Source organism: Melopsittacus undulatus, chromosome 6 (assembly GCF_012275295.1).
Source record: "Melopsittacus undulatus isolate bMelUnd1 chromosome 6, bMelUnd1.mat.Z, whole genome shotgun sequence".
Taxonomy (NCBI): domain Eukaryota; kingdom Metazoa; phylum Chordata; class Aves; order Psittaciformes; family Psittaculidae; genus Melopsittacus; species Melopsittacus undulatus.
In genome coordinates, this window is record NC_047532.1 from 58,995,088 (window position 1) to 59,019,717 (window position 24,630).

The following is a 24,630-nucleotide window of genomic DNA, read 5'->3' on the forward strand; positions in this document are numbered from 1 at the left end:
CTCTTCTCTTGTAGCTCTTGTAGCTTTGGAGCTTCAAAACTTTGCAGCAGTCACTAAACTGCAAGAGTCAGCTGTGCAAAGTGAATCCTTTCTCCAAGGCAAACAGTTGAGCAGTGATCTGTTACAGCCACCCGTCAATATTAGCTATGCAGTGACACTAATGCCATCAACAGCGTAGATAAGCTCTGTCAGCAGCCACCGAACAGGAGGGGATACTGTTATAAGCAGGAAATGAAGAGGCAGATTCTCAAAGTTCTTGTTGGGTGTGCACTAAGTAGCAATTACAAGAGTTCTCCATTCGCATCCCCAGTGGCCTTACCTCTTCCTCTCATGCTACTTTGCCATGCTTCACTGCAGGATCCAAGGATGTCTGGGTTCATCAGCACACTGTGTGCTGGGTAGCATGCATCATCTGCAAGGCTGGGCTTCCTGGAGGCTCTGTGTTCACCAGGGTGCAACAGAGGCATCAGCAGAAAGGAGTCTCTGGAAACGTGATTTTTGCCTGCATGGACCGTTCTGTTATGGTGTGTTCTTGCAATCAGGAGGTTAAATACACATCTCTGTCCCTGTGAGTGGTACCCCAGGCTGCCAGGACACTGAGTCTGTGTAATAGACTGTGTGTGTTATGTCCTATAAGCACCCCCATCAGGTACGGTACATTTGAAGTATTGTCACTGTAAAATGTTTAGCAGATAATACCCTCTACTGAACTAGAAACCTGCACTAGTGCTGCATGCCTGGCAGGCTTGGAAAGGTAGATAAATTTGGGGCGATGCACATGAAAGCTCTACATCCAGCTGTGGTTCAGGTGTCATTTTTCTTGTAGATAAAGGGCAGAGCAGCCTCAGGGCTCCTGCTGATCTCAGGGGTCCATCAGCTGCACCAGAGGAGCTTTGCTTTCAAGATGTAACACTTGCTTCTCTGATAAATGACCAGTTCAAACAGGTTGAAATCAAAGTGAATTTCCCCAGAGCTGGGTGTTGTTCACATGCGGTATGTGTGGTAGCAAACGTTCACTGTGAACCAGATGCCAAACAGACCCTAGTATCTCAGATAAGCCAGTTTCCTCTCTCTGGTTGCATTAAAATGTGTTCCCCTGGGTGAATTTAACCTCATGTCAGCAAAGCACTTCAGCTCAAGGTACTGAAGACGAGCTCCAGCAAGGGAGCTGCATCCCACCAGACACACCAAAGAGAAGCCTTTCCCATAAGAGAGAAGGATAATTGTGGCTTTGGGTTTTTTCTACAAAGACCTGAAGAGACCCTCAGCAGCTGTGGGAAATGCCTGCACTCCCTGGGGTTCTAGTCATAGAGTCACTGAATTGTTTGGGTTGGAAGGGACCTTCACAGCTCATTGAGTCCAACCTCCCCTGCAATGAGCAGGGATGTCTTCAAGTAGATCACGTTCCCCAGAACCACATCCAGCCTGGCACTGGATGTCTCCACCACCTCTCTGGGCAGCCTGTGCTAGTGTTTCACCACCCTCATTGAAAAAACAATGCAGCAGACCTGCAGCTGGTGGTTCTCCCTCCCTTCAGTCCTTGCCTTCTCCTCAGCAGTGCAGCCAGAATCTGCCTCCCATCAGCTGGCTCCCATAGGTAGGACAGAGATCCTATGATCCTTTGGTAAGGTTCCTTTTTTCTATGCCTTCTACTCATGTTGCAAGAGGTTACATCTGATACAGACCACAGATGATCTACCTGGACTTGTGCAAAGTATTCGACACTGTCCCACATGACATCCTTGTCTCTAAATTGGAGAGAAATCAATTTGATAGGTGGACCACTCGGTGGATAAAGAACTGGCTGGATGGTCGCACTCAAAGAGTTGTGGTCAACAGTTCAATGTCTGGCTGGAGACCAGTAACGAGTGGTGTCCCTCAGGGATCGGTGTTGGGACCGGTCTTGTTTAATATCTTTGTCGCTGACATGGACAATGGGATTGAGTGTGCCCTCAGCGAGTTTGCTGATGACACCAAGCTGTGTGGTTCAGTTGATACGCAAGAGGGAAGGAATGCCATTCAGAGGGACCTTGACACACTTGTGAGGTGGGCTGATGCCAACCTCATGAAGTTTAACCATGCCAAGTGCAAGGTCTTACACCTGTGTTGGAGCAATCCCAGGCACAGCTACAGGTTGGGTGGAGCAGAGATTTGGAGCAACCCTGCAGAGAACGACTTGGGGTTGATGAGAAAATGAACAAGAGCCAGCAGTGTGCACTCACAGCCCAGAAAGCCAACCGTATCCTGGGCTGCATCAATAGGAGCGTGACCAGCAGGTCAAAGGAGGTGATCCTGCCCCTCTACTCTGCTGTTGTGAGAACTCACTTGGAGTATTGTGTGCAGTTCTGGTGTCCTCAACATAAGAAGGACGTGGAACTGTTAGAACAAGTCCAGAGGAGGGCCACGAGGATGATCAGGGGACTGGAGCACCTCCTGTATGAAGACAGGCTGAGAAAGTTGGGGCTGTTCAGCCTGGAGAAGAGAAGGCTGCGTGGAGACCTCATAGCAGCCTTGCAGTATCTGAAGGGGGCCTACAGGGATGCTGGGGAGGGACTCTTCATTAGGGACTGTAGTGATAGAACAAGGGGTAATGGGTTGAAACTTGAACAGCAGAGGTTTAGATGATTGGATATAAGGAAGAAATTCTTTCTTGTTAGGGTGGTGAGGTACTGGAATGGGTTTCCCAGGGAGGTAGTGAATGCTCCATCCCTGGCAGTGTTCAAGTCCAGGTTGGATGAAGCCTTGGGTGATATGGTTTAGTGTGAGGTGTCCCTGCCCATGGCAGGGGGGTTGTAACTACATGATCTTAAGGTCCTTTCCAACCCTAACTATTCTATGATTCTATGATGCAGCTTTTCTTGGGGCAGGTTTTCTAACTGCAGCCAGTTAGTTGCAGAAGCAGGCTCTCAGAGGCACTGGATTCCGTGCTAGTTAAAAAAAGCCTTTTGTCCAGTATACTTCATCCTACGTAAACATGAGGAACTAAATTTCATCACTTCCCATCTACTTTTCTGTCTTCCAAGGCAATCTCAGGCTAGTGGACTTCTCACAACATGTACCATATGCATCCACAGATTATCACTCTGGGCCCATCAACATACTAATTCCCTCAAAAAAGCCAGCAGCTCTTCCATGCCTGCCTTCATAAAATGATTGGGACCAGCTGGATTACCCCAGAGTCTGTTCCTCTGAAGCAGAGAGCCTCAGCAGACCTGTTTGTCTTGCCTTTTTATTTCACTGTGGATCAGAGTCAAGCTGCCCCCCTACATGCTTGTTTTCAGGTCAGCAGCACATCAGGCAGAATACCAAAGCACACATTTCTCAGAAAGCAAGTCTAAGCCTGGAGTCTTCCAGTCCATGTACTTAGAATGTGTTTTAAGAGTAAGCATCAGTCATTGCCTAATGCAAATGACTGGGATCCATCCTGGGATTTCTGTTCATGCCTTCCATCTTACAACTGCTGTCTTCGGTTTGGTTTGGTGCTCTTTAACTTTTTCACCCTTCAGCTTCCCTGACATAAACATTCTCCCTCTTCCGGTGTCCCAGCTACATGGGACAACTATCACCTGCTGGGGAGATATTGGGATAACCTGGGTGAAGCAAAAGCACAGACAGTACAAAACAGGTGTTAATTAGGCTTTAGGGCATATTTAATCCCTTTTGCTTTGGCAAACATTGAAACAAATTTCTCTAGTGGGCAGCAATAGCCTTAAATGGCAATAGCCATGCTGGCATCTGAGACTGTCCTAGAGCAAGAGGTACTGGGGAAAGGAATGGGCTTAAGTATTGAAGAATCTCAGGAACCTTGGTTTGATATGAAATTTTATTTTTTGCTGTGATGGCAGCAGAGAAGGGCAAAATCTCCAACAGCCACTTTTAGAGTGATGAGGAAGGGCAGAGAAAGCAGAGAAGGGAAAGAGCCCTCTGCAGGTCAGTGTTTGGTGCTGAGGGCACAAGAGGAGTCATTGCTTGAAGTTTTCTTCCCCTCCAGCAAGGGTCCTTCCCATCTCACTACTTATCCTCAAGGAAGGTGCACACCTGGAGGAGATCTGAAAAGCAAAAGGACAGGGAGAAGTTCAGATCCTGTCTTTAAACACCCCCATCCCAACAGCCCACACCCAGCCATGCCAACATCATCATTGCCACATCCAGTGTGCCACAAAACCTCCCCTGTGTATTAAATGCAGATCGTACTGAAGATACACTGATGGGACAGGGTGGGTTCTTTCTGTCATCTCTCATGTCTGTTTTCTAAAGGTGAGTAAAAACATTTGATCCTTGTTGATGCCAAAGCAGCAGACTCTAAGACTATTTCCAGATCACTCAAGAAACTTTGAATAAATTATACAAGCATCTTCATGAGTTATCCTCATTTTGCTTTAAAGGAATTAAATGGACAACTACAGAATAAGGTGTTGATGCCTGCGAGGCTAAGAACTGCAGCTCTTCCTGAGGCTGTTACAGTTACCTGATGGATTGCAGGTACTGAGGCTAGAAACTGAAGCATAATACTGATCTCCGAGGAATTCCTTGTACGTTGTGCCATCACGGAGTTTGAGCAGACACTTGGTCAAGTCTTTAAACAGAAGGTCCTTGGTTTGAGACTGAAACATACTGAACCTTTCTTTCTCAATTCCTTTTGTTCCAAACAGTTTCTGAAACGAAGGCACAAGGAAGTAAGTGTATGTAAGACATAGAAAGCTGGCAAGATCCAGCTTGTACAAGCCTAGCTCTTAGCCCTAGTTCTCCACCATCATCCTGGGGAGCCCCCAGCCAAGCTCCAGAGGTTTAGGATTGAATACTCTGTCCGTGTAGTTAGATGAGTGACCTCAGTGGTAGGCACAGTTGTGGCACAACAGTCAAAGGTCACTACATTCAGAACTCAATCAGCAGATGCTGCCGGTGAGTTCTGTGCCTTAGTCATAAGTCAGAAGCAAAAGGAGCTGACTTCTCAAGTGGCTCTGATCAGACCCTGACGGTAGGGGAAATAATAAGGTTTTTGGTGTAAAATTGGAGCTGGTTCATCCTGGTTACAGTTACAGCAGGAGCTGTAAGGCTCTTTGTGTGCAGGAAGACTTCTGTTCCTCAGGGCTCTGCCTGACCCAACTGGTTTAGAGACCTCAGAGGAGTTTGTGAAACACACCTGCAAGAGCATATCCTGAGAAGGAGATGATAACCTCATGTCCCAGAGGCATAGCATGGCACAGCAACCACCATGACACGGCTGTTACCTATACGCGTACTTACTGAGGTGGTAGAGGAAACAGAGTGCTTTGGAAGGGATGAAGGAAGGGGGAGGCTGAGAAACAAGGCTGTCACCTTGTATCAGTAAGTTCATATCTTCACCTTGTACTGATTAGAGGAACGTCAGAGCATCGTTTCTCTAAAAGCACAAACCTGCTGCATAAAAGCAACCCCAGAACATTTCTACCACTGCCAGTACTACTGACCTCTTGTCTCTTCAGCAGCTCACTGACTCTCTTAGCTTTCTCAGGACGTGTGACCACACCATGGGGAGGAACCCTGGCCAGGTGGCAGTCCCTGTAATCCATGATATTTGCCCGTCGCCCATCAGTGCACAGCAACTCAAATTGGTCCATCTTCAGATTTTTGGCCCAGTCTTCTTTATTTTTGCCTTTCAAGAGAATTGTTTCGGAGATTCAAAGATCTCATGTAGCAGAAGAACATCAGCCTCACAACACCTAAGCAAGGCATTTGCTCCTGCTGAAGCACTGCTCAAAGGTAGCAAGGCAGGAAGCTGTGGTTATTATTCAGGACCACCTGAATAACATAGATTAAATGGCAGCTAGCAGGAAAGTGTCCCTGCAGAAATGCCTGGGAAAAGGCACCACAGGCAGGCAGCTCCTGCCAACACCTGAATTCTGCCTCCTCTGCGGGAAGGGTGAGGTTGACAAGACAAGCAGGTAAAGCTTCCTACTACGTTCTGCACTGGGAACAAAAAGAGCACAAGCAGGGGAAGGCAGCTCTGCCAAAATCCATTCAACAGAATAACCACGTACCGCCAGTGTTTTCCTCAACAATGGAATGCTTAATAAAGGCCACATCCCCCTCCTCAACCAGACACCTGGGAAGTACAAAGAAAAGCAAGTGATGTGGGTGCTTGAATCCTGGCCCTTTTCTGGCAGATTTTATTCTGGCTTATGTTTTATTTTGTAAAATCAGTCTCTGAAGACAGGTCTCTAAGGAGCCATACCATGAATATTTTCCAGCTATGGAAAACAGAGTCTTAGAACACATTCTGGAGAAAAACATGCACCCTCTTCACATGACAAGTAGCCAATTTGTTTCATTATCAGACAGAAGCAGTTTGGCCAGGCTCAGAATTTGCTTTGCTTTCTGCAATGCTGCCTGAATGCATTAATTGCTTTGTAAAAATACTAACTTGCCCCCAAGGGACTGCAAATCCTGAAGCAGGGTCCTTTGCTATCAGATGTGAATGAAACAAGATTAATTCTCTTTTTAAATTCATGCCCCACATGGATTACTTAGACTTGACCTGGTACTGAGCAGCTATGTAGGAGATGGTACTGGGGCTGACCGCTGGTCTCTGCACTTTTTAGAAGATGCCTTGTTTTAACTAAGGCAAGCAGTGTTGTAAACAGAGAGGGTCTACAGGCAGCACTGTTTGTGTGTCCCCATCTTTTACACTCCTTTTTGCTTTGAAAGTGTAGCACTGCTGCCATTGTAGGAGGTCTGGCCAAGACACCTGTGTCTCTCCAGGTTTGTGTTGCGATACCAGGACATTGGTTTTATAGAATGGGAACACTTAATATAAATTTGCATGAAGCTGCATAAAGAAAACCACAAATATATAGCATATAACATACACAGCATATGTATAATATTGCAGACATATATACCTTCAGCAGTGTAATGGAGGAAAAAAGGTCAACAAATTAGCTTCAGCATAAGGCTATACTCTGCGTGTGACCTATCCATAACTTCTGTCATTAACCCTATGGTACTTGGGAGCAGCCTGAATGTTTCCACCACCTACCGGAAAGCTCCAGTATATCCATAGTATTTCTCATGGGTGCTGGCGACGCACTTCTCTGGTGGAACCCCGCCTGAGCCCTTGCAGAGTCGGCAGAGGCGGGAGTTAGGAGGAGACCCAGGAGCACAGCCCTCACTAAAGTATTCATCTGAAAGCCGAAATAGGTAAAAAATTGACTTCTCCTTGCATTGAAAAGCTGGGTTTTCTTTTAATAGTATGTTCTTGTGCTAAATTTGTATAATTGGTCACCGGGAACTGTAAACAGGCTGTGAGAAGGAGCATGATTCAGTGGGCAACAAGTCACATGCATCCAGTTTTTACTATGAAACCTGTGTCATTATTACTGACAATGAAATGGAACCTACAGCTCAATTGCAACAGCCTCTGTCTGGCAGGAGAAGAATGTTTTTGCTGCAAACCATTCTCAGCTCACCCAGAACCAGCCCAAGCCTCATTTTGCAGCATTTGCCAGATCTCTGGGAAAAGAGAGACAATGGGAAAGCCAGGCAGGCGGATGGAGAGGCTGAGTCTAAAACTCAAGAACACTACGATCTTCTTGCAGTTAGAAATTTCCTTTTAATAATGGTATGATTGATTTGCCTTGGTAGATGGTATTTCCATAAGATGGATGTAGAAGTTGATCTTGTGAACAATTTCTGAAGTCCCAGAGCAAATGCAGGCTTTTACTGGCTTATTCTCAGGCAGTCAGAGCAGTCCCTTTATGTTTCTCAAACAAAGATAAGTCTCTTTCCCCTATTCTCAGCCCTTCCCCTCTCTTCTGAGCTTGAAGGTGCATCGTTCATCCCCTCTCCACACCCTGCACAAGGACCAGGACCACGACCACCCTGCCTGGGGCAGCCCTATTCCCTTTTTGGGAGTACCTTTTGGGCTGCTGCAAAGGGAAGGGGAGAGATGTGAAATCTTACTCTGAAGCAGTTACCAGCAGCCTAAAACTTTACTCAGTGGAACCTTAAATAACAAAGTCTTCTCCATTTCCCACCTCCAGGTGGGAATCTTCAAAGCATAAGAAACTTTGAATTCTAGATGAAGGATGTAAAAACATTTTTGCAAGCAGATCCCCAGCTTGAAGGAATAGATGGAAAACTCAACTCACCAAAATTGCAGCTCCCCGTCTTGTTGTGAATCAAGCCCATGGGGATGTTCCAGCCAGCAGTTCTCCCGACAGCAGTGTGGCATGACTTCTTACCCTGCAGATTGTTCCATGTGATATCACCGTCAGATTTCTTCACAACAGCCACAGCAAAGTAGGATGCTTTTAGATAATAAAATATAGGAGAATTAAGGACTGAACAGAGGATACCACTATGCTCCCTTAAGAAAGCATTGGCTCCACTTAGGAGAGGGGACCTACACGTACACAGTGGCTCTTTGTGTGGAGACTGGACATTTATTCTCTACTCATGACTACATATATACTTTTCTACTTATACCCATCAGGACTGTTTTCTGTCCCTTTGTTGGCAGTAATTACCTGGTTCTCCTTCTGCTTTGTTGCACTGACTGTCATCTGATGGAGGGAAAAAGAAGATAATAGATAAAAGATACTGCAAATCCAAAAAAACAGAACAAAAGCAGTTCTTTTGCACCAGCACCCACCACCATGACCCAGAGGGGGCAGCCCGGGTTGTGCTTACCCTCATAGACTTCTCCCATCACTGGCACCAAGCCACACACACCAGCAGTGTAGACAAAACCTCCATCTAAGCTGATAGCATCTGCTTCACCTTTCTGCAATGAAAACAACGCAGCAGTCAAACAACCCTGTATGTCCCTAGAAATTAGATTGTAAAAGCAGCACTCGATTAAAGGAGAACGGCTTGGAGCTATGGTGATGTGAGAGGCCATCCCTTAGCTTATGGACAGGCAAGGTCTCACTGATGCAGAGAGAGTTTTGATGCTCCCTTGTGCTTGTAACCACCCGCAGCAGCAGCTCACTTCCACAGACATTCACAGGCTTACTGGTGTGTCTCCCATAGCACACTTCCCTGCCAAACAGATCTCCTCAACTCACCTGTCTTTTCAAGTTCACATCTTGTGCTCTCTTCACAGTACCAACCCAATGTCCTGAGCTGACTCCAGCATCCTCATCTGTGCTACAGAATCACTCCTCTTCTAAGCAGGCAACTGTTTTTCTCTGTATTTCTCAATATTTATATTTATATTTCACCTTCCTTTTCCCAATAAAAAGTTGCTTCACAGCAGACATTTGATTTTTATTTAGGAAACCTCAAGAAAGAGCACTGTTCAATAGTTTCTCTTCTTTTTAAGAACGTTAGTTGGTGAAAAACTAGTCAGCCCTATTCCCTGTGATGAGGCTGGTTTCTATCCACTGGTTTTTCTCACAAAGCTCCCACTATTTTCTTTTAAAACCTAGCCCTGTCTCCACCCCATCTATTCCCAGGCTGAAGGAAGCAAGGCTGCTCTCCATCTGGAAGGTTCACAGGGAGAAGAAAAAAAGCCATACCATGATCTTAATGATACAGTCCCTGGTGTTGTCTGCCACGATGCACTCCACATCCCCGTTGCTCACCACACTCCAGAGGTCACACTTGCTCTTCTCATTCTTGCCTACTGCACACCACCGTGTCTTGTTTTCTCTGCGGTTGGGGTTCAGCTGATCTGTAAAACCAGCAGAAGAAAACCAGGGATAAGCCTGGTGAGCCCTGGTGAACAATAAGGCTACAGGCAGGCTACTTTCTATTTCTTTTACTCAGCCATGAAACCATCTGTACACACCAACCTGCTGCTGCTGCTCACTGCAAGAGGCTCTTGCTTAATAAGCCCTGGGCTGGTGTGAATAGAAGGCATGATTCTTGAGCTGAAGAATGCTCAAAACCCCATATACAGATCAGAAAGGAGAAATTGTGCATAACACAAACCATTCATGCAGATTCATGTCAGCTGAAACATCACAACCGCTAAACCACCATGCATTAATAGTACTTGGTATTGCTGCCTACGAGATATTTCACATTTTCCAGACCTTGCAGCCTGGACAACCACGAGACTAAGACCAGACTGAGCTGGAAAAGTACAGCCTAGTTATGTTTATGTGGAGTGGCATCTGGATAGTCTGTTTTGATGCTACTAAGTCCATGTACCCCCTTCCAAAAATAACCACAGTGGCTGAGCCTGGCACAGAGATCTCTGAGTGACTCTACGTTTTAAGTGGGTTTTGGAAGTCATCTGTGGGATGTTTGACTTCCAGAAGTCCAGGTAGGACATCAATAAAAGCTTGATGAGTCTAGATGGAAATAAAGTGCACTGTTTCCCTCAAGTGGCCAATACGGGACCTGGCATCCTGGGATGTTCCTCTTCCATCTCAGAAACAGCTTTTCTGAGCAGCAGTTTTGACTATGCCAAATCTCTATCATCAGCTGAATAACCACGGGCAATTTTTGTAATCGTACTGAAGGGACAAGGGTGGAATGTGTGTAGATTCTCCACCTTTGTTGGTGTGATGATGAGGTTGTTTTGATTTTGGAATCAACATATTCTTTTTGTTAATGCAAGTGAAGTTTACGAAGATGGTGTGATTTTAATGATAATACCTTTCACAGGAAATCTTCTGCAGAGGATACTATCTGTCTTTGAAATAACTGTGTTCCTTTTGCTGATGCCGTCTCTTCAACACAGCTCGCACTGACACATTAGTGTTTCACACCCTGCCTACCTTCCTGAATGCTCTGGATGGCAGTGTAGTACTCAAAGCCCAGGTAGAGCTGGGAATCCATCAGTGCTGGGATACGCTTCAGCTGGACAGCAGAGTCTTTGAAAAGCAAGTCTTTGAGGGCTGGGTCCTTCTTGCCAGGTGGCCCAAAGAGCTGGAAGGAGCTGCTTGTGCCCACACCAAATCTTTCCTGCATTGAGGGAAAATAACTGTACCAAAGCTCTTGGAAAGCTGGAGAGAGCAAGCAAAGTCAGAGGACAGAAGCAGGGATTCTAGGGGAAGGAAAGGAGAGCTTGACAATACCTGAGCTTTTGAGAGGAAGTTCCAGATGTCATCAACCTTGCTATCATCTCGAGCCACAACAGCATGAGCAGGAACCTTGGCCCAGTGACAGGCTTTGTAGTTGTCCACAGGCTGACGGCTGCCATCCAGACACAGAAGCTCGTACTCATCCTTCTCATCTGGGGCATTTTCTTGAGGAAGAGAAGAATTGTGAGTTCTATCACCATGAAAACAGAAAAGCCAGTCTGGGCAGCCTTGTAATGCTACCAGGTTGCTTTAGATAGATCTTGAAAACCTTCAAGAACAGAGAATGCATATCTGTCCTGTATAACCTGTCCCACTATTTGATTGTCCTCAAGGGGAAAACATTTCCCCTTCTATCTGGTCCAAACCTCCCTTGTTTCCATTTATTATTGTCTCTCATCTTTCCATTGTCTACCTCCATAAAGATCTTGGCTCCACCTTCTTGCTAGCCTCCTTATAAGTACAGGCTTATAAGGACAGGCAGGCTGCTCTGAAGTCCCCTCAAAACCATCTCTTCCCCAGGCTGATCAAGTTCACCACACTGAGCATCTCCTCACAGGACAAGTGTGCCTTCCCCATGACCATCTTGGTGGTTCACTGAGCTCACTGCAGGTCCTGGGCATGCTGGGCCATCTTCCATCTCCAAGAAGTTAGTGAACTCTTGCTGTGGGCTGAATTCCCTCCAAATTCCCTCCCCGAGTTACAGGTGAGCGTACACCTCTCATCCTGTGTTTGCTGTGATAACAGTACAACTGGCCCTGAGATGTGTTACCAGTGATAGTATCATTGAACTTAAGCAGATTTTCCTTCTTCGAAGAAGAAACCCCAAGAAGAAAAAGTGGACCCCACCATCACCATATTTCTCACTAACAAGGATGAGACAGCCAGCAGTGTGCAAAACAGGTTTCTAAAGATGCAAGGAAAAGAGGTTTAGAGCAAACGGGGAGAATAACGAAAGCCTGCGCTGTGTAGACTAATTGCAGGATAGAATAGCAGCAAGAGGTTGGACTAGAAAGGAGAGAAACAAGTGATCTTGCAGGCCTACCTTGAACAGTTGTGTGTTTCACAAAAGCCACATCTCCTTTTCCGTCTTTCAGACAGCTGCAGGTGGGAATAACACAAGAGATGTTAAAAACCAGACATTGTAACTCCCTATCTACTGTTTCTGCAAATTACTGCAGCACAAACTGCAAGCACAGAGCAGTGGTTTTCCTCCCAAAATCCTATGCTGGTAGGGAAGAAAACGTAATGGCAAAGTAGTAATCCTCAAGAAGCCCAGTTAGACTTAGCATGAAGCTAATGCTGTGTATTCTTAAGTCTGTGCAAAACCATGCAAGGCAGCTGCCTCTGTCATCTCCCACTAGCTGCATGGCAGTTATTACTAATTGGATCTTTAATTACCAGCACTCCCAGTTGTGCTATAAATTCAGTTTCCTCAGGACCCCTGGTTACAACACAGCCCTCCCTAGTATAACAAAAGCTGGTATGAATAACAAAAACAGGGCTAGAATATTTCCCCAAAGGAACAATAACTTTCACTCACTGAAAAGCTCCCGAATATCCAGAATAAGGCGCTGTGCGGGAGCATTTGGTTTTGGAGTCCCCCTTGCACTGACGGCACAGTTTTTGTTCAGTGGTGGCACCAGGCACGCAGCTGGCAGAGAAAAAATTGGCCACCGCTGTGGATGAGAAAGAAGCAATGGTTAGTCTAAGATCCACTTGTACAAGGACCTGGAAGGGAGGGGATGCACAAACAATGCCAATGACTCTACTCCTCTTTGGGCCATCTCTGGACCTCTATGGAAGATCAGGCAACATCACTTTCACTGTACCACCAGCTTAACTCCAGCCCATCTCTCTCACTGTTTTCCCACCTCACCTTGCTCAATGGAGCCTGAGTCTTTGCCTTCCCACTTGATGTCTCCCCGGCGGAGGAGTGTCCCAATGGGGATGTTCCAGCCAGCAGACCTTCCCAAGCCTGTGTGGCATGAGGTCTTGCCCTGCAAGTCATTTATTGTGAAGCCTGTTCCTTTCTTCGCGACTGCCACAGCATAGTAACTGGTTGTGGAGCCTGCAGTGTAGGAAAGAACAGGAAAGCAAGGAAACAGTGGGATTCAGGAACATTTCAAATTCTGCCAGACCCCCAGTTTCAGAGCATAAATTGCTGTACTTCCAAATAATCAGCAACATAGTCTTCCCATTTTCTTAGGGGTGAACTACACCGCTGATATCTAACCAACATTGAACCTCACAATTTGCAATGATAAGCGACCTGGAAGTACTATCAGTCACACACAAAATGCTTTGCCAATGGGCAAAGTTTTGTAAGGATGCTTCAACGAGTCTTTTTGGCAGATCTTCTTTGGCAAGTCTTTTCTCCAATGCTGTTGCCCACTGAAGCATACATGTAAGCCTTGCAAGACCAAAATTCCACATTTAGTCTTCAAAATTATGCATAGTCCATCACAGACTACATATAAATAAAATTACTGAGTTTTAGGGGCAGTAGAGACCACATTTTTGATTTAGTATCGGTAATTTCTTAGCTACCATGTTGGGAATGACTCTTCCACACTGCTTCAACCCTGAATATTGTGTGGAAACAGGCTGAGCTCCAGGGTAGAGGTCAAATTGGCTTCAGTGACTTTCATTGCAGCTAATATCAAAAATGGGGCACCCCCAACCCTTTTTCCTTTGGGGTCTGGGAGCCAGGGGCAATATTTTGGGCACCCAACACAAATAACATGGGAGCTCTGCGTGGAAAGGATGGCCTTTGAACTATCAGTTTGTTACCACCACTTGGCTTAAAAGTACTGCATGAAAATGTACCTCCATTTTGTGTGTAGACCTCAGCCACAATGGGCTTCAGCTTGTAGGGGGCAAGGCCTGCCTCGAAAACTTGACCACCATCCAAGCTGATGGCATCTGCTTCATTATTCTAAACAAGGAGAACATTTCAGTCAGTAAACAAAGAGCAGGGACACATGAGGGAAAACACTTGCCCAGAGTCTCCCTTGGATCTTTGTGGGTGAGTCCTCTACAGGGGGACCACAGGTAACAACCAATGACCCAAAGGGAGCTCCAACCTTCTCCGGGTGTAACAGGCTGCTGAAACACCCTCACAGTGCCCAGCACAGATGCTGCCCACTCACCGAAATGGCTTTTATGCAGTCAAGGTACGTTGCTTTCTGCAGGCAGCTCAATGCAGTGTTCTCCTGTTGCATGTGGTCTCTTAGGCTATTGCATTTGTTCTCTTCTGCTGAGGATATTGTGCACCACCTGATGCTGGCCTTGGGGGGAGCAGCCAAACACAGGGCTGTAGAAAGAACCAGAAATTCATAGTCTCAGAGAGGTGGCACGACAACAACTGGAGAGAAACAGCATCTCTTTGAATACAAGATCTCTGGTTCCCTGCAGTCGTGGCCTTGAGTGCTGGCCAGATGCAGGATTTCCCTTGCATGTCTCCTAGGTCATTTATCTTGCCTGACGTGTGCACCTTCAAGTACACCTGAGAAAAGCATTCCTGTCTCTGGGTAATGTATGTCCTGCACAGAGTAATGATTCAAACAGCTTGGGCTCCCAGCAACATCCACAGGAGTAGGAGAACAAATCCACACATTTCAATAGCAATAAAACTCAAGATTTTGCAAAAACGGGAAAAAAAGTTGTGCACTGAAGCACCCCCAAAAGCGGGAGCAGCTTTGATCTGGCCAGATTATATTCAGTACATCACCAACTTAGTACATCACAACTCAGTACATCACTAAGTGACTTTGGCAGCTAGATGATCTATTTAACTGTCTCTTTATATCTCACCTCCTCCACTACACTTAATAACAGAGATGCCGTACCACCACTACACTCCTCTCTTCTAAGAGTCCTCCAGCCAGTAAATGCAGCTGACTGGCTGCTCTAGGAGACTGAAGCATAGCAAAGACTTCAGATGGAGGTCTCATACCCCCTTCAGTTGCAGCTAAAGTATGTGACCAGCCTGTGCTGCACATTTCACCCTAGCTCTGTCCCTTTCTGGCAGGATTGTGCACAGCAGGAGGTGTCTGCACAGCTCACTCTCTCCAATCCCTTGATGGCCCATTTCATCCAAACACCTCCATACTAACGTGTGCCACAGAGCTTTTGGGCAGCCTCTGTGCTCCTGCTATGCAGCGGAGGAGGAGGAATCTTCACTATTAATAAGACATTGCTGGCTAGTACTCAGCAATGATGCTCAAGGACTTTCTGATGCCAGTGGCATAGGGAGCACCTCCCACCAGAGGACATTTATCACCACCACTACAACCCCTCTTCCTATGCAGTGGTCCCCAGGTCAGGTGTAGATAGCAGCAATCTCCTTGCCATGTCTACCTGCCCATTGCCTGCCGAAGTTGTGAGCAGAGAGAAGAGAAAGAATTACTTCAAGCAGAGCCTGCTCTACAGCAGCACAATTCAGGCATGAGACAGAGGGGAGCCTGAGCAAAATGCAGCTGCAGCAGTAGGACAGAGCAGGGCAGGAGCAGAGCGGGGAGCATGCGGAGTCTGTTGTATTTTATTATCACTGCCTTCAGGTTTAACCCAACACACATGCAGGCTTGGCAGGCAGGTCTCTCTCTGGTTTCTCCCCCTCGCTGGCTGACAGAGCTCCTCTTCCCACTCATCTCCCAACACAGCAGTGGCTGAAGGGTGACTTTTCCCTTTGCCCCGCAACAACAGAGGTGTGGAGCCTCTCCAGGGCAGTCTCCTCCTTGGTCATAGATGGCAAGCATCCCTTCTCCTCGCCAGCTGGGTGCTCAGCATCTTGCTGTGAGAAGCTGCAGACCTCTATGGGCTGGCCCAAGGAAAAAGCTGTCTGTCATTAATGCCCAAAATACCATCCTTGTTGACAGAGATCCACAACTGCTGAAGCAGGCATCTCTTTACTTAACCGCTCTTATATTTAACCGCTAATACTTAACTGCTGCCTGGGTCTGGCACATGCTGCAGCTCTAAAACAGCCTCATCTAGGAGAGAGCCCGGGGTCCTGGGAGGCTTTGACTCTTCCTTTCCCCCAAAACTGCTTTCAGCAGGCACTTACCCACTATCCCGAAGGACAGCACAGTGGAGAGTATGAGTTTCATACTTGGACAGGGAGTCAGGTGCTGTGGAGGGGATGCAGTATCCTTGGTCACAGACTGTCCCCTCCAAGTCTGTGATGGCTCTGGAGCTGCTTTCTCCCCCTTTTATAGAAGAACAACCCTGGCTGTGTTTGCAGAAGCAATGACCTAACACTGTTTGTTCTTCCTTGTTTCTCAATAGCTCCTAAATTGCCCCCCTGCCTGGATTGGCCCATTTTTAGGAAGCCTTTCAATTTGGCACTGAATCCTTCTGTAGGCGGGAGTCAGAGCAGGGCAAGGTGCTTTTCATTTTCCAAGGGGCTTTGGATGGAAAATTCCCAAGTTGTGACATCTGAATTCCTCTGCAGGCTGAAACACTGCAGGAGAGGCTCTTTTTGTGCTGGCCACCCCCTGCCTTGCACAGCCAGATCTCTCAAAGTCCCTGCTGGATCCAGCCCTGGGTTTTTCATGCTTGCCAGTAACTGCTGCTGTTGTGCCTGTCGCCCGTTGCCTTGCAGCACACTGAGTGCATTGGCAATGGGGTTGAAAGGCAGTAAATGATCCTTCCACATAATCTGACAAGCTCATTGCACAGGCAAGGTGGGTCAATGGCAGTGAGCAGTGAGTTCAGTAAACGCCCTGCAGCCAGCAGGAAACATCGCACTGCACCTTTGTTAAGTTTTCAGGATGAACCTGGGAAGAAGTGCTGAGATTGTCACCTTCCTCTCCCTTCCTCTGAAAAACCTCTCCATCTGATTATACCACTGGTGATTTATCTCCCTGCAGCCAGGACCAGTGGGGCATGGCTTGGTTTACAAAGGTCTGCCTTTGTGATGCTGTCCCAGGCTCAAATCTGTCTCGAAAAGTCTGTCCTGATCTCTGCTGCAAGACCAGCTTCTGGTTGACTTTGGCACATGCACACTAAATAAGAGTCCCTGCACTGTATCAGTTAACCCACAAATTCTAACAGCATCCCTAGACAGCACTGGAGGCTGGTCCCCCCACCATGTCCACCCAATACAAGCTACAAGGGTGCTGTAGGAAGCCCAGCAGTGAAGTCCAGCTCCCAGGTTGGCTTTCAAGAGCACCAGCCTCCTTTTGTGATCTTCTGGATCTCCTGCATGGGTTTATCCTCTCCCATAGCCTACACCCTCCAAGTAGCAGATCCATGGCTTGTCTATGCCAGGCTCTTGGATAAGGTTGGCTGGAAGCAGCCTGCGTTGTGTTAGAAAATGCACTTCTATTCACACAGCAGGTCCTCTCTCTTACTAAATACATACACATGCTTCTACAAGTTCTAGCTAGAACCATACCTCAGTACCTGGGTGCATGGTTTTGTGCAAAAAGAGAGCTCCTTCCATGATCAAATGCATGTATCTGGCTAAGCTGAGATTGGACAGCAAGGACCAATTCTTACTAATGACGGACATTCTTGTTGTCTTTCTAAGTAAGACATTGATGCTCTGGCTCATGCAAGCCAGAGCAGCTTTACCAGAAAGGACAGAACTAAGTCAGTGCCTCTCAGACTTTGCCCTTGTTATCCAGAAAGCATCAAGACTTCTATAGCCCATCTTCATGAAACAAGCTGAACTATTATTACACATCACAAGTTTGTTGTAGTGCAACACTTCGGATCTTGGCTGTTCTGTTTTCAGAAAGAGGATGCTGCTAAAAATGACACAGATGATGAAGAAATACAAATTAGCACACCCTCTGGCCAGCCATGGGTCATTGGTGATGGTGGTAAACACATCCAAACCCCCAGGAAACAACAGGGCTCAGCCCCATCCTAAGTAAAATTGAAAGTAAAATAATACTGCTTGTTTCTACATCTCCCTTATTACTGCAGCCCTTTATGTGCACACTGTGGTTTGTGGCTGAGACGAGGCTGGACTGGAGTTTTGGTTGTGTCCTAAGGAAATGACATTTGTTGTAATTGAGCTGGGATAAAGTTAGAGGTGGCACAACAAGCTGCCTGGGAGAGGACTTGGCTTTATCATAGTGCTGGCTGTTCCCCATGCAGAGCTCATCCTGGAGCCAATGCAGCTGAAAGGAGGCTGGACCCAAGCTCTGGTTGTGTCTGCATGTGGGGAAAACATTAACTGAGGAGAAAGAAAGCTTGAATCAAGGCACCACACCGACACAAGCACCTCACCTGACTCTTTGGAGCAGTTACTTCTGTAGAGGTGCTCCTATCCAGCAGTGGAGGTGTTTGGAGATAACACTGATGTTCCCAGGTGTCACCAAGCTGTCAGATGTGTGATGAGACTCAGATCACCTTGAGATATTAAAGATAAAAAGCACTGAAAATGAAAGAAAAGGAAAAAAGAATCAGTTGAACCTTGAGGATGGATAAGCTGAGGGCAGAGGACAATATACACCCCCTGGGACTTTGGGCTTGTCTATAAAGTTGACTTGTTTCCCTCTAGAAATGGGAATTTCTAAGCCTGTGGCTTGCAGAAGGCTGGAGCCTGCCCACAAGAACATAAGCGTGGGCAGCCACAAGAGCTGGGATCAAGCTCTTGTCCTGTCCTGGCTCCAGAGATCACACTGCAGCAGGTGAAGTCAAGAAGAACAGCCTGATGGGAACCCATTTTCCTAGATCATCTTCCCTGCTCCTCTGTCAATAGCCCAGGGTGGGACACAGGGCTGAGACTAGCACTGAACTGTCAGTCGTGCTCATTTCAAGAGATGGAGGAGGATGCTGCTGGGGGGTGAATGGATGGAGAGCAGCCCAGCAGAGAAGGATCCGGGGATACTGGTGGATGACAAATTGGACATAAGCTGGCACTGTGCAATTGTGTGGTCCAGAGAGCCAAGTGTATCCTGGACTGCATCCAAAGCAGGGTGGCCAGCAGGTCACAGGAGGTGATGAGGTGGTTCTGCCCCTCTACTCTGCCCTGGTGAGACCCTACTTGCAGCCCTGCATCTAGCTCTGGGGCCCCCAAAAGAAGAAAGGTATGGATCTGTTACAGCCAGTCCAGAGGAAAACCACAGACTGTCAGAGGGCTCAATGCCTCTGCTATGGAGAGAGGCTGAGAGAACTGGGGTCATACAACCAGGAGAAGAGAAGGCTCCAGGGAAACCATTCTGTGGCCTTTCAATATATAAAAGGGGCTTATAGAAATGGTGGAGGAGAGACCTTTTACCAAGGCTTGTAGTGACAGGACAAGGGGCAACAGTTTTAAAATGAAAGAGGATAGGTTTAGACTGGATATTAGGAAGAAGTTCTTCCCTGTGAGGGTGCTGAGGCACTGGTGCAGGGTGCCCAGAGAAGCTGTGGCTGCCCCATCCCTGGCTGTGTTCAAGGTCAGGTTGGATGGGGCTCAGAGCAAACCTGGTCTAGTGGAAGGTGCCTCCCAGGCAGGAGGTTGGAATTAGATGAGCTTTAAAGTTCCTCTCCAACCCAAACCATTTTGTGATTCAATGTTCAGGTACCTGAGAGGTACACAGGGAAGTCAGGGGGCTTCTGCAAGGTTGGCTTACCTGATAAGTGTAAGTATCTAAGGGAATTCCCAGCACAGTGCTGGCTCTCTCCTGGAAGAGGGAGTCATTGTCCTCTGAAGCCTGGATTGGCACGGGGCTTGCAGCAGCTGTAAGATGCACCATGGGAGTCCAGCTCTGCAACCACGTTCATGGAGGATAGAGGAACTTGGACCAGCTCTGCATTTCCCATGGCTCCCAGGGCCTGAGTGATACCTGGAAAGCTGTTCCAGTCCTTCCAGAAACAGGCTATCAGCCCCTGATTGTACCTACGGGTCAATTCTGAGGCTGTGCTCAAACTCCAGTGTCATTGAGGTTAGTTTATTTTTTCAAGGAATGCCATAAACCAGTTTCCCTACTGGTTAGGGGAAATACTTGGTGTCAGGTTTTGACTGTGTTGCAATACACTGTTTTCTACCTGAGATGAGCTGAATTGGCCACTGGAGAGTGGGAGCTGATCTCGTTTGAACCAATATTTGCTCCTAAGTATTGCTTAATTTCTAAACCACACACAGCAAACAAAGAGCTCTCTGTCTATTTTAAGGAGCTCTTCCCAGCACAGAGCACTAAGCCCAGCTGCACACTGTAGCCCCTTGTCCAGAGCTGCTTACCATGTCATGGTATTAAAGGATTGCATTTTTAGGTTGGAAACTAAGGTCAGCTCGAAAGCCAAGTACCAGCAGCTCAACCCTTTCTGCGTTGCACAGCATCTCTGCAAGATAGTGCCACTGCCCTGCATCTTCTCCATGCACATCCCCCCTCCAGCAAACACCAACTCATCCAGCACTGATGAAGGAGGTTTTCTTGACTCCTCTCAAGCAAATCACCAGTAACTCCCCAGCCCCCTTGCTGGAGTCAGCAGTGGTTTCTGCTCTGACAGCCAGCAGTCCATGCAAAACTCATCCTCTGGGGTATGCAATTAGTGCTGTCCCTCCTAATGAAAGATTCCTGTTTGCTTAATTAACCTGAAGGTTAACAGGATTACCAGCAACTCTGTGCAACCTTGGGAGCTGTGATATTCTTGAAAGAAGGGAGGGCAGACAGATGTGTATTAATCATTCCTTCTGAAGATACGCTTGCAAGTAAAGCAGCTGATAACATTCACCCTGCTTCCCATATATTTTCCAGAGATCTGTGGGAACAAACCAGTAAATATTGATAGCCAGGAAAGAAAGGGCAGGAGTACCAGCAGCCCTGCATGGCCACAGTGCCCTTGGCTCCTCGCCCACAGGACGTCCAGGTGCCGTGCCAGGGCACGCACCAAGTAGTTGCACAAGTCTTCTGGCCATAAAATGGTTGCATCCAGTTCCATGGGACATGCCAGCAGTTTTTATGAGAGCGTGTACTCCTGACAAGATACTGGACCATCCAAGAGGATGTGGATTGGTGAGAACAGGAGAACAAGTGGCTTATTTCCAGAGTAGAAGGGAGCTATAGCTCACATGAGCCCCCATGCACACACCCAGGGACAAGGGAGTAGGGGTGTGAGAGGTGATGTTCCACTGCTGTCACAGAGCTGAGGTCACCAGACTGGGGACAGAGACAAGACAGTGGCAGAGCTGGTCAAGAAGACCCCATGGTGAGAGGGAAGCAAGGGTGAAGAATGTAAGCCAAAGGAGCAGGGGGACATCACTGAAGCAGGCAGCTTCCTGTCAGATGCAGCCAGCTTTGCACATGATGCAGAAGGATGCTGGTGATTTGGGTGGTCCAAGAGTGACTTTGCAGGAGCTGTGGGCACAGAGCTGCCAGTGGGGTCAGGCAGAAGAACACAAAAAGACAAAGCAAGGGGAAACACCAAGGGAAGGCTTGTGAACCAGTTTCATGGAGCAACATCAGCAACATGAACCCTGGAGCTGGCAGCACTGGCCGGCTGCTGGAGCAGCTCTCGCTGCTGGATGTGGCCCAAGGAGCAGGGGCTAAACCTCTTTACATCCTCTGCAGCCCATGGGCAGCCCAGCTGGGCTGGCACAGCCTCGCACTGCAGTGCCCAAAACATTGCATTCAGTTCTTGGATAACCACGCTGGCCAGAAATGAGATTTGGACATTAAATGAATGGGAAAAGGGTCAGCTCACCAGTGGGTCAAGCTGAACTCTACCACTTGCTGTTCAACCCCTTTCCAGTCAGTTATTTCATGGTAATTGTTAATACCAAGCCTCTGTCTATATGTGGGGCCTCACAATAGCTAATTTTTAAACTGTCACCACCGTTACACACTGTTACATGTGTCCTGGTTGAAGCCACCTTCCCATTTAAACACTCTTGAGGCCAATACATTTCCTTGCTGATTAATAGTGGTTCCTTTGAAACCACAGAATAATCTGCTGGCCAGCATTCCCTTCCACTTCATAGTTTTAAAGCAGCATTAAAGGGAATTAATGAAAATAAAGCTTCAGAATAACAGCAAGGCTCCTTTACTGGAGACCCTTTGAACTCTAGTTAAATTAATTTTCCTCCTGCTCTCGAGATTTTCAAGCACAGATCTGGCAGCTCAGCACTCGTGAACCACGCAAACGTCTCACGCTTCTCAGGTCCATAGCTAAACTATGACACCAGTGACAAAACACCAGACCCAGGACCTGGTAAGACATCTCTTCCCTACCAGCGTTGGTGACCACCATACCACCAGTGAAAGATCTCCCCTGCCTACAAGATCTCTGAGGACCCCACAAGCAGTGTTGACCTTTCAGTTCCCCTCTCCCTCCCAAGTGGTAGAGGAATTTGTTTCCTGGTCACTGGTTAAGATGTTCTCATAGAGATAAAATCCAGAGGGAAAAGGCTCCTCCCATCCTCACCGTTCCACTCTCTGGGCACCTGGGGCTGGAAGGCACCACTGGACCCTGGCTCTCAAACCACCTTGTCCTTTCCAGTAATTACTGTTGTGCAATGTAGAAAGTAATAAAAGTCTTGGGACTAATAAGAGCTCTGGGAGGAGCAGAGAGGGGGGAGCAAAAGACCAAAAGCTGAGCAGATTTCAAACCTCCTCCTGGGGGCTTTCAGACTCTTGTGGCATTTTAATCCTCTTGGCATTTCCAGCTACAGGGATAAAGGAGCAGAAATCTTAAGCAAATGTATGGAGGGCTTCAGGGCACATGTCTGGCTGGGGCTGGTCCCAGGGTGGGGTGGTCAGCAGGATGCAGCAGTCATCTCCCACAGCCCCACTCCAGCATCAGCCACCAGCCCCTGGCCCACACACTCTCCTTGTGCAGATACCTTAGTGCTGGGAAGACGATGGCAAAGCCCAGATGAAGGGTGACGTGGCCCTAACAGATCCTGAAAGCTGTTGCAAGATTAAGGAAGGAACCAGAAAAACTTCTTGTTTCAGAGGCTTTGCTAAAAGTTTCATAATGTGGGGAAACACACTGTGCCCTGGAGTGGGATGGTTGGTTATGGTATACACGAAGGGTGCTGTATGGAGAAACAGCTTTGTGATGCTAACCTTCTAATCACAGTGGAAAAGGAGGACAAATTCCTGGGGAGTCTGGTCACTGGTAGTGACTGAGGGTCTCAGCATGGCCATGTCTATAGCTTTGCAAGATGTGAGATCTGTTGTTCTCCCCTCCATCAGAGGTGGTGATCAGCCCTTTGATCACCAACACCCTTCTCCCAATATCCATGTCTGCCAGAGGCATCCACTGCAGGCAGAAAGCCCTGCCATGGGAAACCTGTATGAATACCACTGCCAGGGTGCACCAGGACCACATGCCGAGGGCAGAAAGAGGGAACAAGCCTTGAAGAAACACTGGTCAGCTGCACAGTGCTGCAGGAGTCACCCCTTACCAAAAGGCGCCACCAGCTCTTACATCCTCCCAGATTTTCAGCATCACCAGGAGCCTCCAGCAAGAATCTTTCAGGATGCTCAACCCATCAGTCCCTGTCCAAGCAATGCTGGAGGAGCACTGGTCCCCAGCTCCACCACAGCTCTGCCCCTGCCGGGCCATGGCCCTGTTGGTCCATACTCCAACCTACAGGCAGACATCCCAGCCACACCTTGGACATGCCTATTGGTTCCCAGGTTCTGTCCCATCTTGCTACTGTCTCCAGGCCTGATCCCAGCCTCAGATCTGCCTCTTCATCACCTGCTTCCCAGAGGACCTGGACTCCAGGCTGATTCCAGCTGCCGCCCCAAGGCCCACCCTGCTCACCTTGTATGGAAACAGTGATGGACAAGTCCCACCATCTGTGCCATCATGTTGAGTTCCCCATCCTTTTGGGAACAGTCAGCTCTTGTGATACCCTGGCATGTAAGAGAGAACACAAAGCTATTGCCAGTTTAGAACAGGGAATGACAAGCAAGATCCTGATTCTCTTGTAGGGATTTGATCCCATACTTCAACCCATTTACAGCTTACTTGATCCTGGGCAATTGTTTTTACATGCAGCAGTAAAGATTTTTCCACCAAACCAAGCACTTTTACTGAATGCTGGCTCTTGAAGTATTCCACAGCCCTGAGCTGTCTTCTATAAACATGCCATAGAGAAATAACATGAACAAACAGCATGAAAAGCATTAAGAAGATGTTATTACAAAGAAGATATTTGTTCCCCTTGTAGTGGGAAATCCCCAGGAAAAGACCAGGCTGGCCTTTAGTCAAGGGACATCAGACTTGTGTAACAACAGTGAGCTCTAGGGAAGCTGGAGCTACCAATCTGCATCTCTGTGTCTGACATGGAGCCTAAGAGCACAGCAGCAAACAGTCTTTCAGGGGAGAGTTTTACACCAGAACAATCAGCTTTTTACTCGTTTATGTCATATCCAATAGTAACACTTGCAGGCTCTGTCTTACTTGTCTTTGAGCTCTGTCTAGCTCCTTAAGATAAAGGACTTAATAAACGGCAGAAGCCAAAAGAAGGGACCACCTTGGTCTGGTTTAGCCCTCTGCAAGTTAAATCTGAGGCTAGAGATTGTCAGAGGCCAATTCACTCCACTAACAGCAGAGATAGCACAAAACGTCTCATGGACATGGTGTTGGACATGGTGGCTTGGGGAGGTTATTTCCACCTTCAGCAATCAAAGCTGAATTCAAGGGTTGACTGATTGCAAGTCAA

The 24,630-nt window shown here is 47.5% G+C and overlaps 1 protein-coding gene across 1 annotated transcript; it reads right to left on the minus strand.

The window, feature by feature from the left end:
* Positions 1 to 3,805: 3,805 nt before the first annotated feature.
* On the minus strand, positions 3,806 to 16,423 carry TF (transferrin). The gene is made up of 17 exons (XM_005143084.2): positions 16,081 to 16,423; positions 14,165 to 14,328; positions 13,842 to 13,950; positions 12,892 to 13,083; positions 12,556 to 12,691; positions 12,058 to 12,113; positions 11,010 to 11,179; positions 10,710 to 10,896; positions 9,501 to 9,655; positions 8,671 to 8,764; positions 8,508 to 8,543; positions 8,130 to 8,288; positions 7,019 to 7,163; positions 6,021 to 6,085; positions 5,451 to 5,635; positions 4,469 to 4,655; positions 3,806 to 4,049 (listed from the first exon to the last, which is right to left on the minus strand). Exons 1-17 carry the CDS (start codon positions 16,121 to 16,123, stop codon positions 4,012 to 4,014), a joined length of 2,121 nt encoding a protein of 706 aa, XP_005143141.1. The 5' UTR covers positions 16,124 to 16,423; the 3' UTR covers positions 3,806 to 4,011.
* Positions 16,424 to 24,630: the final 8,207 nt, after the last annotated feature.